Raw genomic sequence first — 15,396 nt, 5'->3', positions numbered from 1 at the left:
TCGTGGGCCGAATGGCCTGTTCTGTGCTGTATTGTTCTATGATGCGAATCTCATTTACCTGCCCTAATGCTTCTCAGTGCTTGTCTGGATGCTTGTCGACTGACTCCGCATGGACTCCGGACTACATTCAGACCAACGCAATTTGGACCCAACCAGGATAACCAAGTACCTGCAACAAATCCGAAGCCTCCAGCGACAGACCTCCCTCCAGATCCTCTGCTCCACGCTCGCAGCCATGCGCCGCTACCTACACTCCCTGCAGTCAGCCCTACCCCAGCTCAGGACAACACTCTCACAGACCTGCAAAGGACCTTTGCTGTTCTTCATCCTCAGAAGAATTCATACACTGAACAAACGTTTTTTCCTAGCCATATCGAACATCAAAAAAAGTAAGTATAAAAAACTTTCATGTACTCACCCCACACTCCAGATTCCTCGACCTTTCCTGAACCTTCTCGCGACCTCCGGAACTGCTCGGGCGTCATCGCCCACGCGGCCGCTGCAGCCACCACCACCACCGCACGGACAACAGCCACCACCGAACATGCAGCCACCGCGATCACCAGGAAGACCATTGCCAACAGATACGTGGCCGCCGCGGGATCCATGACCACCAGGGCCAGCGCCGTTTCTGCCCGGCACGCCACTTCCGCCCCCGGAGTTGCCGTTGCCGCAGCAAATTCTGCCCCCAGTGACGTCACTCACCTGTTCAAGGACCACACTGCACACTATGCTGCTCCCCACGCTGATCTCCGCCCACACGACTAACTCCGCCCCCACTCCCAGCTCCAGCCCCGCACCAGATCCTACCTCCCGGCCCTGCGGTATTTTCACTATCCCTCCAGACCTCCCCCTCTCTGAGGATGAACGATCAGTCCTCAGCAGAGGCCTCACCTTCATCCCCCTATGCTCCCGGATCAATGGATTCGACACGCGGCTAGACATCGAGCATTTCTTCCGCCGCCATGACCACTCCGCGCCTACTTCTTCAACCAGGACTTTCGCCCACCCTCTGACGACCCCTTCTCCCGTCTCCAACGCACCCCATCCACATGGACACCCCGTGCTGGCCTCTTTCCGCCCTCGATCTCTTCATATCCAACTGCCGCCGCGACATTGACCACCTCAACATGTCCACCCCTCTCACCCACTCCAACCTCTCACCCTCACAACACGCAGCCCTCCACTCCCTCCGCTTCAACCCCAACCTCACCGTCAAACCGGTAGACAAGGGAGGCGCAGTGGTAGTTTGGCGCACCGACCTTTACACCGCTGAAGCTAGACGCCAACTCGCAGACACCTCCTCCTTCTGTCCCCTTGACCATGACCCCACCACCCACCACCAAACCATCATCTCCCAGACCATCCATAACCTCATCACCTCAGGGGATCTCCCATCCACCGCCTCCAACCTCATAGTCCCACAACCCCGCACCGCCCGTTTCTACCTCCTGCCCAAAATCCACAAACCCGACTGCCCCGGCCGACCCATTGTCTCAGCCTGCTCCTGCCCCACCGAACTCATCTCTGCATACCTCAACCCTGTCCTGTCCCCCTTAGTCCAAGAACTCCCCACTACTCTCATTCCTGAAGAAGGGCTTATGCCCAAAACGTCGATTCTCCTGCTCTTCGGATACTGCCTGGCCTGCTGTGTTTTTCCAGCACCACACTTTTCAACTCTGGTCTCCAGCATCTGCAGTCCTCACTTTCTCCTAGTTGATTTTACAATTTTGACCAAGTGAAAAAGCATGAGGGTTAATATATTTCTAAATGAGGAAACATTAGTGGTGGATGGACTAAATGTTTAAGGTGGCAAATTGGTTCCAGTTACCAAGACTGCTGGTTGATGTTGACCTTCATGAATGTTGTTAGGGCTTCATTGACTCATGAAAGTATGCAATATTGCATCACACTGCTGACTTATGACATATAGATGATTGATACAATTTGAGAAATAAGAATATTTTAGAATGTCTAGCCTCTGATCTGCCCAGTGTTCATGTGACTGGTCCAAATAAATTTGTGGTCAGTATTAACCCCCAAAAAATGAAGGTGATGGATTTGTCAATGATAATACCATCGAGTGCCAAGTGAGGTGGTTGGACTGTTGGAGTTAGCCTTTGCCTGGCATTTGTAGTGTGAACATTACTTGCCATATATCAAGCCAAACCTAAATGTTGCCCATGTGGGCACAAACAGCTCCAGTATCTTCAATATTGTAATTGTGAACTGAACACTGCAATCATTGGTGTATATTTAATGATCTGATGAAACAGGGATGGCCACTGATGAAGCAGCTGAAGATATTTTGGCCCCGACGAACTCCTAGAACAATGTCCTAAGTCCAAGACAATTGGCTTCCAACATCCACCAATTTCCAGAATGACCAACTTGCTGTCACTTCAGGCAATAGAGAGTTCTTGATTTCCATGGACTTCGAATTTTACTGGAATTTATTAATGCCATACTTTAGGTCATACTTTAATCACTTTCATCTCAGCTCTGAATTTCTGTTCTTTTGTTCCTGTTTGAACAAAGGCAGGAATGAGCCCTGGAGCAATGTACTCCTGGTGGAACCCAGTCTAAGCACTGGTTAACAGGTATGGTCATGTAAGTGCTCTTGATAGCACAGTTGACACATATACCATCACTTTTCTGATTAAAGGTAAATGGCTGGGTTGGAGTTGTGTTGCTGTTTAAGGGCCAGGATGTATCCAGGCAGTTTTTCACATTATCAGGTAAATGTTGTGACTATGTTGGAGCACCTTAGCTATGGGACATATCTAGTTTTGAAGTAAAGGTCATCAACATTAAAGACCAGATTTTTTCAGAGTCCATACTCCATTGCTGGATCTAGTGCAGTCAGATGTTTCTTGATATCATGTGAAGTATATTGAATTGGCATCTAAGATGCTGGGAACCTCAGGAGGTGGTGAAGATGGATCATTCATTAGGCATTTCTAGCCAAAGATGGTTATGATTGTTTCAGTCTAGTTTTTTACTCCCATGCAGGATTTAGCTAATATTGGTGATGGATTGTTCACAAAACTGTCTCCTCCTGTTGAAGACCATAAGAAATAGGTACAGGAGTAGGCCATTCACCACCTGCTTCACTATTCAATGTGTTCATGGCTGATCTGACATTCTTCACATCCACTTTCCTGTCCTTTCCCCATGACCCTTGATGTCCCTATTGATTGAGAATCTAAGTATCTCAGCTTTAAATATATACACAGACTCCTCATTGGAACCCCTTTATTTAGACATGATGCCTTCTGGTCCTTGACTTTCACCTGCTCAGAATTCACCTTATCAAGCCCTTAAGAATCCTATGTGTTTCAACATGATCACCTCTTGTTCTTTTAAATTCCACAGAGTAGGTTTCTACTTTTTCAACTTTTGCTCATAAGACAATCCTTCTATACTGGGGATCATCCTAGTGAACCTTCTATGGACTATCGCTAGTGAAATAATAACTTTCCTTCAAGGGGACCAAAATGCCCTCAGTCCCCCAGGTGTGGTCTCATGATCAACCTATACAGTTGCAAGTTCCCTACACTTAGATTCCAACACTCTTGAAATACAAACCAACATTCCATTAGCCTTCCTGACTTGTGCTAGCTTTCTCAGTTTCCTTCACAAGTACCCCAAATCCTTTTATATTGCAGCTTCTTGCAGTTTTCCTCTATTTATTTAAATAATCACTTTTACCTCCCATTCAAAATGACTAATTTTAGATTTTCCTGCTTGAATCCCTCTTGCAACTTGCTTTTCCACCGCATACTGAGAAAGTCAATCGGGTGTTCCCCAACAGGAAACTCTGGATGAATGAGGACATACAGAACCTGCTAAAAATCAGGCGTGAGGCCTTCAGATCAGGAGGTGCACTCAAATATAAAGAATCCAAATATGACTTTTGCAGAGCCATTAAGACAGCCGGACCTATACCGATCCAAACTAGAGACCCAGACAGACACCCAGCGACTATGGCAAGGACTGAATGACATTGCTGATTCTAAAAAGAGACAGTGCAAGATAGCAAACGATGACACATCCCCTCCAGATCCTCGCAAAGGCTTTTGCTAGTTCCCTTGCTAAGGTTTTAAACTAATATAGCAGAAGGTGGAAATCAAGCTGTAGGCTTAGATCGGTCAGATTTTGATCAGGAAATGAGGTAGAACATTAGGATGTAGTCAGTGACTAGGAAAGACAAAAGAAACAAGGATTAAAAAGCATTCAGCAAAGGAATTGACAGATATGAGCTGCTCATTCTTCAATACAAGAAGTATTACAACCAAGGCAGATGAACTAAGGGTTGGGGGTTAAAATATTAGCATAGATTCAGAATTGGTTGACAGACAGGAAATAGAGGGTGGTTTTAGTGGGTATTTTTCTCTGTGGCAGGCAGCAATTAGTAGGTAACACAAAGATACTTGTACCCCAGCTATTCATATTTTCTTCTACGGATTGAGTTTTGTGATATAAGTGTGGATGTGTAAAAGTGTGCTTGTATAAAAGGTATACAAACTGTCCTTGTGTACCAGTTAATGAAGTCGACAGGCAGGCACAACAAGCAGTTGTGAAGGCAAACAGTATATTAGCCTTCAATGCAAGAGGCTTTGAATTCAGAAGTAGGAGTGTCTTACTGCAGTTGTACAGTCTTAAAGAGACCATGCCTGGAATATTGTTTGCAGTTTTGATCTCCCTACCAAAGAAAGGATATATTTGCCACACAGGGAGTGCAGTGGAGGTTCACTTAGCTATTCCTGTGAGGATTGATTGGTTCAACTGGGCCTGTATTAGTTCGAATTGAGAAGGATAAGAGGGAGTCTGATTTGAAATTTATAATGGTCCAACAGGACTTGACAGATTAGATCCAGAGATGAATTTTTCCCTGGTTGGGAAGTGTAGAACAAAAGGAGACAGTCTCAGGATAAGAGGGAAACCATTTAGGACAGAGATAAGGAAAACTTGCTTTCCGTGAACCTGTGAAATTCTCAAAAACTGAAGTCTATGGAGGCCAAGAAATGGAATATATTCAAATTTTTGTTTAGATTTTAAAGGCATCAAGAGGAGTGGGGTGAAAGTGGGAATATGGCATTGAAACACCGGAGTGATCATGATCCTATTGAATGCTGGAACTGAATTGCTTACTCCTGTTCATACTTTCTATATTTCTATGTGTTGGACAGGAGATAGGCCAAAAAGATAACTTATCAGTGGGGGATACAGCTAGAAGACCATATGATTGTAAGGTAACATTCAGAATAATGGTAGTGAATAATACACGACAATCCAGAGAGTGGACTTCAGTGGGGTAAGAATACACCTGTGCAGGATTGACTAGAACGAGACGTTAATGGAAAAAACAGTGGTCGAGCAATGGGCTACCTTTAGAGAGGAGATGGCTCAGATATGATCAGGTTGTATTCTCTCAAATGGCAATGGTAGGATCAACAAAACAGCTCCCTGTATGACGAAGGAAATAAACATAAGCACACTTTTATTTCTGTGTCAGGTGGAAATTAAGATAAAAAAGAAAATGTGTGCTTCTGTCAAGTGTCTGATAGAAAATAAAACAGAGAACTACAAGAAACGCTGAAGGTTCACAAGTAAAAAAATCAAATAAAAGCAAAAAGGAATTATGAGAAAGGGCATGTCCAAATGTCACACGCAGACAACAAGCAACATGAATTCGACTGGGACAACACTATCATAGGGCAAGCCAGACAGAGAACAGCCAGGGAATTCCTAGAGGCATGGCATTCATCCACAAACTCCATCAACAAACACATCGACCTGGACCCAATATACCAACCACTATAGCGGACAGCTGAAACTGACAACCGGAAGCGGCAGGGACAGACCACCATAAACACCGGAGGAAACATCAAAGAAGCGCTTTGCAGGAGGCTCCCAAGCACTGATGATGTCGCCTAGCCAGGGGATGAAACGTTTGCAATAAAAACTTCCAGCTCGGCGAACAGAACCACAGCAACGAGCACCCGAGCTACAAATCTTCGCACAAACTTTGAGAATCTTTCTGCCTTCTGTTGGTTCAGGGCAGCTGCCAGAAGACCAGAAAATTGTAGACCTTATGGCCTTGTTTAAGTAAGGCTGTAAGGATAAGGTTAGCAATTGCAGACCACTCAGTTTAACATTGAGTTAACTTCAAGAGTCAGTATGAATTTCAAAAGAGGAAACAATGTTTGACTAACTTGCTGGAGATTTTTGAAGATGTAACAGAATTTTGAAGATGTAACAAAAGCTTGATGAGAGTAAACCTGTTGGTGTACATGGACTTCCAGAAGGTCTTTGGTACTATGCTGCACAATAGACTTGAGTAAACCTCATGAAATAAGGTGGCAAGTCAGTAGCAAGGTGGATGCAAAATAGGCTGAGTGATAGGAAATGGGAAGTAATGGTCAATGGGTATTTTTCAGGTTAGAGGAATGTTTGTGGTGAAATTCCTAAAGTATTAGGTCCATTGCTTTTCTTGACAAATATTAATGATCTAAATATTGGTGTACACGGGGCAATTTCAAAGTTTGCAGGTGACAAAAATGTGAATTGTGAGGATCGTGGAGAACACCGAAAGGACATAGATAATTTTCTGGAGTGAGTGGATAAGTGGTAGATCAGTTTCAGTGTGAAGTAGTATGGAGTGATGCTCTTTGGTCAGAAAATGTTGAAAGATGATACAAAATAGGGAGTACAATTTTTAAAGTGGGTGCAGGAGTAGTGGGACCTGTATGTATGTGCAGATTATTGACTGTGACAGGATAGTGGAGGGAGCACGAAATAAAGTGTACAGTTTCCTTGGCTTTTTTGTTACGGACTAGACCAGACCCCTAGACCCTAACTTCCCTTATTTTTAAAGGCAAATGTGAAGTGCCTGTTCCAGATGCAATGCGACTGGTCAAACTATTCAATGTTAAGCAAAACACTATTTATTTAAACACTAGTTAAAATACAAGGTTTGTGTAAAGATTTGTAGCTCAGGTGCTGGTTGCAGTTGTTATGGGTATGTTCACCGAGCTGAGAAGTTGGGTTGCAGACATTTTGTCCCCTGTCTAGGTACCATCCTCAGTGCTATAGAATCTCCTGTAAAGCGCTGCTGTACTGTGTTAGTTGGAATTTATTTGGTTTTATTCCCACTGCTTTCGGTTGCCGGTTCGGTTTGCTCGTTGCAGTGGCTGGTATACTGGATATAGGTCTATGTGTTTATTGATGGAGTCTGTGGATGAGTGCCATGTTTCTAGAAATTCTCTGGCTGTCCTCAGTTTGGCTTGTCCTGTTGTGTTACACAACACAACAAGAATAGGACAAGCCAAACAGGACAGCCAGAGAATTTCCAGAAACATGGCACTCATCCAGAGACTGCATCAATAAACACATTGACCGAGACCCAGTATACCGACCACTGCAACGAACAAACAGAGCCGGCAACCAAAAGCAGCAAGAGCGAAACCAAATAAATTCTAACTGACACAGTACAGCAGCGCTTCACAGCAATAAGAACGTCACCTAGAAAGAGGACAAGTTGTCTGTAAACCAACTTCCCAGCTTGGCGAACATACACACAACTGCAGCTACTTAAAATATAACCAAAGGAGGAGGAATTTAGAATAAAATCTCAATTGGAAAAACTTAACTGAATAATAAATACAGTAATGATTACTAATTAACTGTTCCAATACATTAACATCCCACAAACACACCCCTCGGCAAAAAGGCAGATTCTGACACAAATTCTCACATGCAGTTCTCCCATCCAGGAAGAAAAAACACAAAGAGAAAATTCAGAGATAGTAGCAGCTAGATGACATTCACTAAAGCTTCTAAGACAATAGACAATAGGTGCAGGAGTAGGCCATCCTGCCCTTCGAGCCTGCACCACCATTCATTATGATCATGGCTGATCATCCTCAATCAGTATCCTGTTCCTGACTTATCTCCATAACCCTTGATTCCACTATCCTTGAGAGCTCTATCCAACTCTTTCTTAAACGAATCCAGAGACTGGGCCTCCACTGCCCTCTGGGGCAGAGCATTCCACACACCCACCACTCTCTGGGTGAAGAAGTTTCTCCTCATCTCTGTCCTAAATGGCCTACACCTTATTTTTAAGCTGTGTCCCTCTGGTTCGGGACTCACCCATCAGCGGAAACATGTTTCCTGCCTCCAGAGTGTCCAATCCTTTAATAATCTTATACGTCTCAATCAGATCCCCTCTCAGTCTTCTAAACTCAAGGGTATACAAGCCCAGTCGCTCCAATCTTTCAACATAAGATAGTCCCGCCATTCCAGGAATTGACCTCGTGAACCTACGCTGCACTCCCTCAATAGCCAGAATGTCTTTCCTCAAATTTGGAGACCAGAACTGCACACAATATTCCAGGTACGGTCTCACCAGGGCCCTGTATAGTTGCAGAAGAACCTCTTTGCTTCTATACTCAATCCCTCTTTTTATGAAGGCCAACATGCTGTTAGCTTTCTTCACTCTGTTGATTCCCAATAGATTCTGCTTAAAGCGAAACCTAAAAACCCAGACATCTTGATCTGTGAGAGCTTGGTCGCACCCATTCAGGCTGATTTTTTTAAAAAAACCAAGGCCTCCCAAGTTGTTTACTTCAATTGTTCTGGTTCTGTGCCTCTGCCTTACAACTTCTCTTAGAAATCATTTTGTCCTTTATTGTTTTGAAAAGTCACAGCATTGTCACATGATGAGTGATGGCATAGAGTACACAAGCCAAGATGACATTGAACTTGAATAAAACGCTTCTTGTATCTCAGCTGCAATACTATAGATGTGATGTGAATACATTGAAAAGAGTAATTTACAAGAATGGTTCCAGGGATGAGAAATTTCACTTATGAGGATAGATTGAAATAGTTGGGACTGATTTCCTTCGAGAAAAGAAGGCTAATGAGAGATCTGATAGCGATTTTCAAAATCATGAGTGGGCTGTACAGAGTATATAAGGACAAACTGTTCCCACTTGGGAAAGGAATAAGAGGGCTTAGATTTAAAGTGATTTGCAAAAGAAGCAAAGGTAATGTGAGAAAAAACTTTTTCACCTCGAGAGCGATTGGGGTATGGAATGCACTGCCTGGAAGTATGGTGTGGGTAGGTTCATTTGAGGGATTCAAAAGAGCATTGGATGATTATTTGGATAGATTAATATGCAAGGGTATGAGGACAAAGCAGGAGATTGGTATTAGGCAATAATGCTCATTTGAAGAGCTGGTGCGGGCACAATAGCCCAAATGGCTGCCTCCCTACACTATAAGACTTCTCTGATTTGGTGATATTCTACAACTTCATTAAAAATTAATAATATGCACAAAAATACATCTTTATGAAGAAAATAGACTAATACAAAAACTATAAAATAAATTCTGTCTCAAACAGATCTGTAATCAAGCGCTGCAGATGCACGGTGGTTATGGTTATCTAAAGGATTATGCTGTACAGCAGTTTGTTCGAGATATCAGGGTGCATCAGATCCTAGAGGGTAAGTATTTATATAATTTTTAGACTGATACAATATCATCTTAAATTGGTGATTCTAGAATAACATATATTGCAGTGTCTGCATTCATTCTGGTTACAATCAACTTGGTGGGATCCTTATACCCAGTTTGAAGCTGCTTATTCACATTATAATGTTCAGTCAGATTTGACGAAAGCTGTATTCAGCCCACACACTACATTTTTGAGAGATAGTGAGGGCTGCAGATGCTGGAGATCAGAGCTGAAAATGTGTTGCTGGAAAAGCACAGCAGGTCAGGCAGCATCCAGGGAACAGGAGAATCGACGTGAAGGGCTTATGCCCGAAACATCGATTCTCCTGTTCCTTGGATGCTGCCTGACCTGCTGTGCTTTTCTAGCAACACATTTTCAGCACACACTACATTTCTCAATTTTGCTGTTTTTACAGTATTCCTGCGACAATGTGAGCCTTGTTTGACTGATATGCTCTTTTTTTTTATCAGCTGAAATGTAAATCTGGCTTTTGTCAATTATAATTCTACATTGACACACTCAAATGGCAATAACTAATTTACAATGAGTTGAAATGAAAAATGCTTGGCCTTTCAAAGGTGTGTGTTGCTTCAATGCTCAACATATTAGAGATTGGAGTAATATGAAAAAGACATGTGCAGGAGAGCCAGCTTGTATAAACAGAACATGAATGCAGAAGCAGAAAGTCAGATTAAAGTATTTGTTCAGTGCTGTACTATATACTAGCATGAGTAAGGATATCATATTGCTGTTACCAAAACTGGAAGGTTTGAGTTGTAAGGAGAGGCTGGATAGACTGGGATTTTTTTCCCTGGAGTGTAAGAGGCTAACAAGTGTCTTGTAGAGGTTTATAAAATCACAAGGGGCAGTTTAGGAAACCTAGTCAGCATGGATGGGTTGAGCAGAAGGGCCTGTTTTCATGCTGTATACCTGTATGACATCTGGATGTCCCTTGGCCCATCATGTACCTGTGTGGACTCTTTAAAAGATATTATGATCCCAGCTGATGAAATTACTGGATTCCAGAATTAAATCTGGCTTGGTAGATCATATGTTTAATTTTCTTTTAGTGATATTTAATCACAGCAATATATTCACATGAAGCTGTAGATGGTGTTTAACAGCAAAGCATAAGATTATTACAAAAAAGAGACAAAGAAAATCACCAAGTGATATAGAAGACAGTTTAGAAAGAACTTAACACAAATAGAAAAAGTTTAAACCTGTTTCCCAACCTAAGCCATTATAGAGTCGATTCTAGAGAAATGTCACCTTATCTCTGTTTTCCCAATCTTTACTTAAGCTTTTCCTTTCCTTTGGCCTTTGAAACCTTTTCTTCACAATTTCTTTGAGCCTGAAGGCATGGGCTTATCATAATCTTGATTATCTAAACATTTTCAGTTCTAGCAACTTGAAAGTTACTATGCAAATTCTTTCTTCGAAGCTCCATTGACTAGAAACCACTTGTGGTGTGTTGTCAAAGTCAATTCAGGACTGAATGAGGGAGAAGAGAAAGGCTTTCACCAAATCCAAAGGTACAATTCAGCTTCAGCTCTAGAGAATATAGGAAGTGCAAGAGGGAACTTAAAGCAATTAGAAGAGCACAAAGGGGGCATGAGAAAGGACTTGCAAACAGGATTAAGGAGAATCCTAAAATATTTATGAATACATTAAAGAGAAGAGATTAATTAGGGAAAGAGTAGGGCCCATTAGGAACCAAGGGGACAATCTGTTTGGAGATGCAGGATATTTGAAGGTGTTAAATGAATACTTCTCTTGAAAAGATGAATGTAGGCAGGGAATTGAGGAAAAGGAGCTGTGAGGATCTTGCACAGCTTGACATAGGAAATGGGGTATGTGGGGCACTTGCTTTCATCAGTCATGGCATAAAGTATCAGAGCAAGGAATTAATGTTGGAGTTGTACATGGTCAAAAATCACACAATACCAGGTTCCAACCCAATCCACATTAGACTTGTACAGATCATTTGTCAGGCCACATCAGGAGTACTGTGTTCAGATCTGGTCACCTCACTACAGGAATGCTGTGATAGCACTGGAGGTGTACTGGGGAGGTTCACCAGGATGTTGACCAGAGTGGAGAAATTGAGAAATAAGGAGAGACTCAATAGGCATGGAATATTTCTTTTGAGCAGCAAAATCTGAGGGGAGTCATGATTGAGGTGTATAAGATTTAGGGCTCCGGACAGGGTGAAAGCCATTCCCCTTGGATGAGGGTGTTGATTAGATTAGATTACTTTACAGTGTGGAAACAGGCCCTTCGGCCCAACAAGTCCACACCGACCCGCCGAAGCGCAACCCACCCGTACCCCTTACCTAACACTACGGACAATTTAGCATGGCCAATTCACCTGACCTGCACATCTTTGGACTGTGGGAGGAAACCGGAGCACCCGGAGGAAACCCACGCAGACACGGGGAGAATGTGCAAACTCCACACAGTCAGTCGCCTGAGGCGGGAAATGAACCCGGGTCTCTGGTGCTAACCACTGTGCCACCGTGCCGCCCATCATAAAGGGGCAGAATTTTCTGGTAAGGAGCAGGAGATCCAGAAGGGATTTGAGAAAAATCATCAGCGGCTGGTGGGAATATGGAATGCACTGCCTGGGAAGGTAGTAGAGGCTGGAAAATGTACAACTTTGAAAAAATATTTGGATGAGCACTTGAAATATCATAACACTCAAGGTTATGGGACAAGTGCAGGAAATTGGGATTAACGCATCTTTTGTGGTAGTTATTGTCAGTACAGACTCAATGGGTTGAAGGACCTTTTCTGCACTGTATGTCTCTGACTGGTTCCCCTGAACTATACATTTCTTCTGAACTAAAAATCTTGATTCTTGGTTGTGAAATCAAATGAAAACTTATGGCAATGTTATGTTTCAAACAACAAAGAACATTGCAGCACAGGAACAGCTCCTTTGGCTCTCCAAGCCTGGGCCAATCCAGATCCTCTATCTAACCCTGCCACCTATTTACTAAGGATCTGTATCCCTTTGCTCCCCGCCCATTCATGTATCTGTCTAGATACATCTTAAATGTCGCTATCATTCCTGCCTCACCACCTCTGCTGGCAATGCATTCTAGGCCCCCACCACCCTCTGTGTGAAGAACTTTCCACATATCTCCCCTAACTTTTCCCCTCTCACTTTGAACTCATGACCCCTAGTAATTGATTCCTCCACTCTGGGAAAATGTTTCTTGCTATCTACCCTGTCTACACCTCTCATGATTTTATAGGCCTCAATTAGGTCCTCCCACAACCTCCATCTTTCCAATGAAAATAATCCTAATCTACTCGACCTTTCCTCATAGCTAGCACACTCCATACCAGGCAACATCCTGGTGAACCTCCTCTGCACCCTCTCCAAAGCATCCACATCCTTTTGGTAATGTGGCGACCAGAACTATACGCAGTATTTCAAATGGGGACGAACTAAAGTCTTATCCAACTGTAACATGACCTGCCGTTTCTTGTACTCAATACTCCATCCAGTGAAGGAAAGCATGCCATATGCCTTCTTGACCACTCTACTGATCTGCATTGCCACCTTCAGGGAACAATTGACCTGAACACCCAGGTCTCTCTGTACATCAATTTCCCCCAGGGCTTTTCCATTTACTATATAGTTCGCTCTTGAATTCAGTCTTCCAAAATGCATCACCTTGCATTTTCATGGATTGAATGCCATCTGCCATTTCTCTGTCCAACTCTCCAATCTATTTATATTCTGCTGTATTCTCTGACAGTCCCCTTCACTATCTGTTACACCACCGATCTTAGTGTCATCCGCAAACTTGCTAATGAGGCAACCTACACCTTCCTCCAAATCATTTATGTATATCACAAACAACAGTGGTCCCAGCACAGATCCCTGTGGAACACCATTTTGAGAAATATCTTTCCACTACTGCTCTGTCTGCTGTTGCCAAACCAGTTCTCTATCCATCTAGATAGAACACCCTGGACCCCATGCAATTTGACCTTCATCAGCCTACCATGGAGAACCTTATCAAACGCCTTACTAAATTCCATGTATATGACATCTGCAACCCTTCCCTAATCAATCAATTTTGTCACCTTTGTTTCCTCTTTATAACTGTTGAGTTTTTGATTAATCTCACGGATTAACACTTAAGAAGTTCTCTAGATACTTGATTGCAGTCACAAGCCTGCTCAGCTTAGTTAGCTGGAGGGGCTGGTTTGCAATACATCATGATGTCAACAGCATGGGTTCAATTCCTGTACTATCTGTGGTTACCATGAAGGTCCTATTTTCTCAACCTCATCCCTTACCTGATGTTTGGTAACCATCAATGTTAACCAAGGACTTGTCATCTCTCTCTTTAGAGAGAGCAGCTGTATGTTTCTCTGAGACTATGGCAATTTTACTTACTATAGTCAGGGTGTACATAGGAACAGGAGAAGGCCATTTAGTCCCTTGAATCTCAGTGAGATTAAGGCCTAAATCCATATACCTGTCTTTGACCCATATTCCTTAATACCTTTGCTTAACAAACATGCATTTATCTCAGGTTTAAAATTAACAACTGATTCTGCATCCACTGCCATTTGCGGAAGAAAGATCCAAATATTTACCACAGTTTGTGTGTAGAAGTGTTTCCTAACATTTCTCCTGAGTGGTTTGACTGTAATTCTCAGACAATCTCCCCAGTACTAGAAATGCCATAGTTGACATTTATTTACCCTATCTTTTACTGTTAGTATTTTGAAGAATTTGATCAGATCATTTCATAGCCTTCTAAATTCTCGAGTAAACTGACCTAATGTGTATAATCTCTCCTCATAACTTAACCCCTGAAGTCCAAGTATCATTCTTGTCAAACCTTCATTGTAATTCTTTCAGGCCAATATATCCTTTCTAAGGTTGGTGCCCAGGTCTGCACTCAGTGCTCCATGTGTATTTAGTTCACTGCAAAATTTGACTTTCTGACCTTTAAGAAAGCTTGATGGAAATGTCCAAATTCGTCTCCTTCCATTTTAAATCGAACTTCCAAAAATAATTATTATATCCTATGTACTTCTCATTGTAAAATGCTATCCAATACCTTTGAAAAACTTTTGCTTCAAATCATAATCATTGCAACAACAAAACCGCTTGTATTTATTTAACACCTTTAATGTAATGAACTATCCCAAGGCAATTCACAGGAAAAATCTAAAACAAAGTATATCACCAAGAAAAGAAGGAAATTCTAGGTTAAATGACCAAAAGGATTTGGCAGAGTTCAATTTTAAGGAGTGCCTTAAAGAAGGAAAATGTGATGGAGAAATGTAGGGAGGATGTTATTGAGCATGAACTGCAGAAGACACAGTCATCAAAGATTGCACAATTTAAATTGAGGCTGTACAAGTGGCTAGAATTAGAGATATTTGGATATCTTTGTAGATTGTGACGCTGAAGGAGAGTTAGGCAAGTTAGGCAATTAGGAGAGTTACAGAGATAGGGAAAGAACATAAGGGGTTTAAAAACCAGAATGAGATTTTTAAATTAATATGATGCTTGAGAACCAGTGTACATCACTGAGCACATGTGTGATGGGGAATTGGACTCAGTGAAAATTAACTAGGTAAAAACAAGGACTGCAGATGCTGGAAACCAGACTCTAGATTAGAGTGGTGCTGGAAAAGTACAACAGGTCAGGCAGCATCCGAGGAGAAGGAAAATCCCTCTCTTCCTAATGAAGGGCTTTTGCTCGAAACGTCCTCCTCCTCGGATGCTGCCTGACCTGCTGTGCTTTTCCAGCACCACTCTAATCTCGAGTCAATGAAAGTTAAGTCAAGGGCAGAGTTTTGGATTAGACAAATTTATAAAGTTGAGAATG

At 42.5% G+C, this 15,396-nt stretch overlaps 1 protein-coding gene across 3 annotated transcripts in view; it reads left to right on the top strand.

The window, feature by feature from the left end:
• acad8 (acyl-CoA dehydrogenase family, member 8) overlaps positions 1 to 15,396 on the top strand; it is a 119,751-nt gene that overhangs the window by 85,557 nt on the left and 18,798 nt on the right. For 2 of the 3 annotated variants that reach the window (XM_043676960.2, XM_087976541.1), the window contains exon 10: positions 9,416 to 9,518. The exons of the other annotated variant lie outside the window; for it this stretch is intronic. In XM_043676960.2, coding sequence (XP_043532895.2) covers positions 9,416 to 9,518 — 103 coding nt within the window. The remainder of the gene's footprint in view (positions 1 to 9,415; positions 9,519 to 15,396) is intronic. 3 annotated transcript variants of the gene reach the window in all.

Source organism: Chiloscyllium plagiosum, unplaced genomic scaffold (assembly GCF_037043375.1).
Source record: "Chiloscyllium plagiosum isolate Xiang-an unplaced genomic scaffold, Cpla_swu_hap1 HiC_scaffold_29, whole genome shotgun sequence".
NCBI lineage: Eukaryota > Metazoa > Chordata > Chondrichthyes > Orectolobiformes > Hemiscylliidae > Chiloscyllium > Chiloscyllium plagiosum.
Note: the sequence above shows the minus strand (reverse complement) of the source record. Positions and strands in the feature narration are given on the sequence as shown.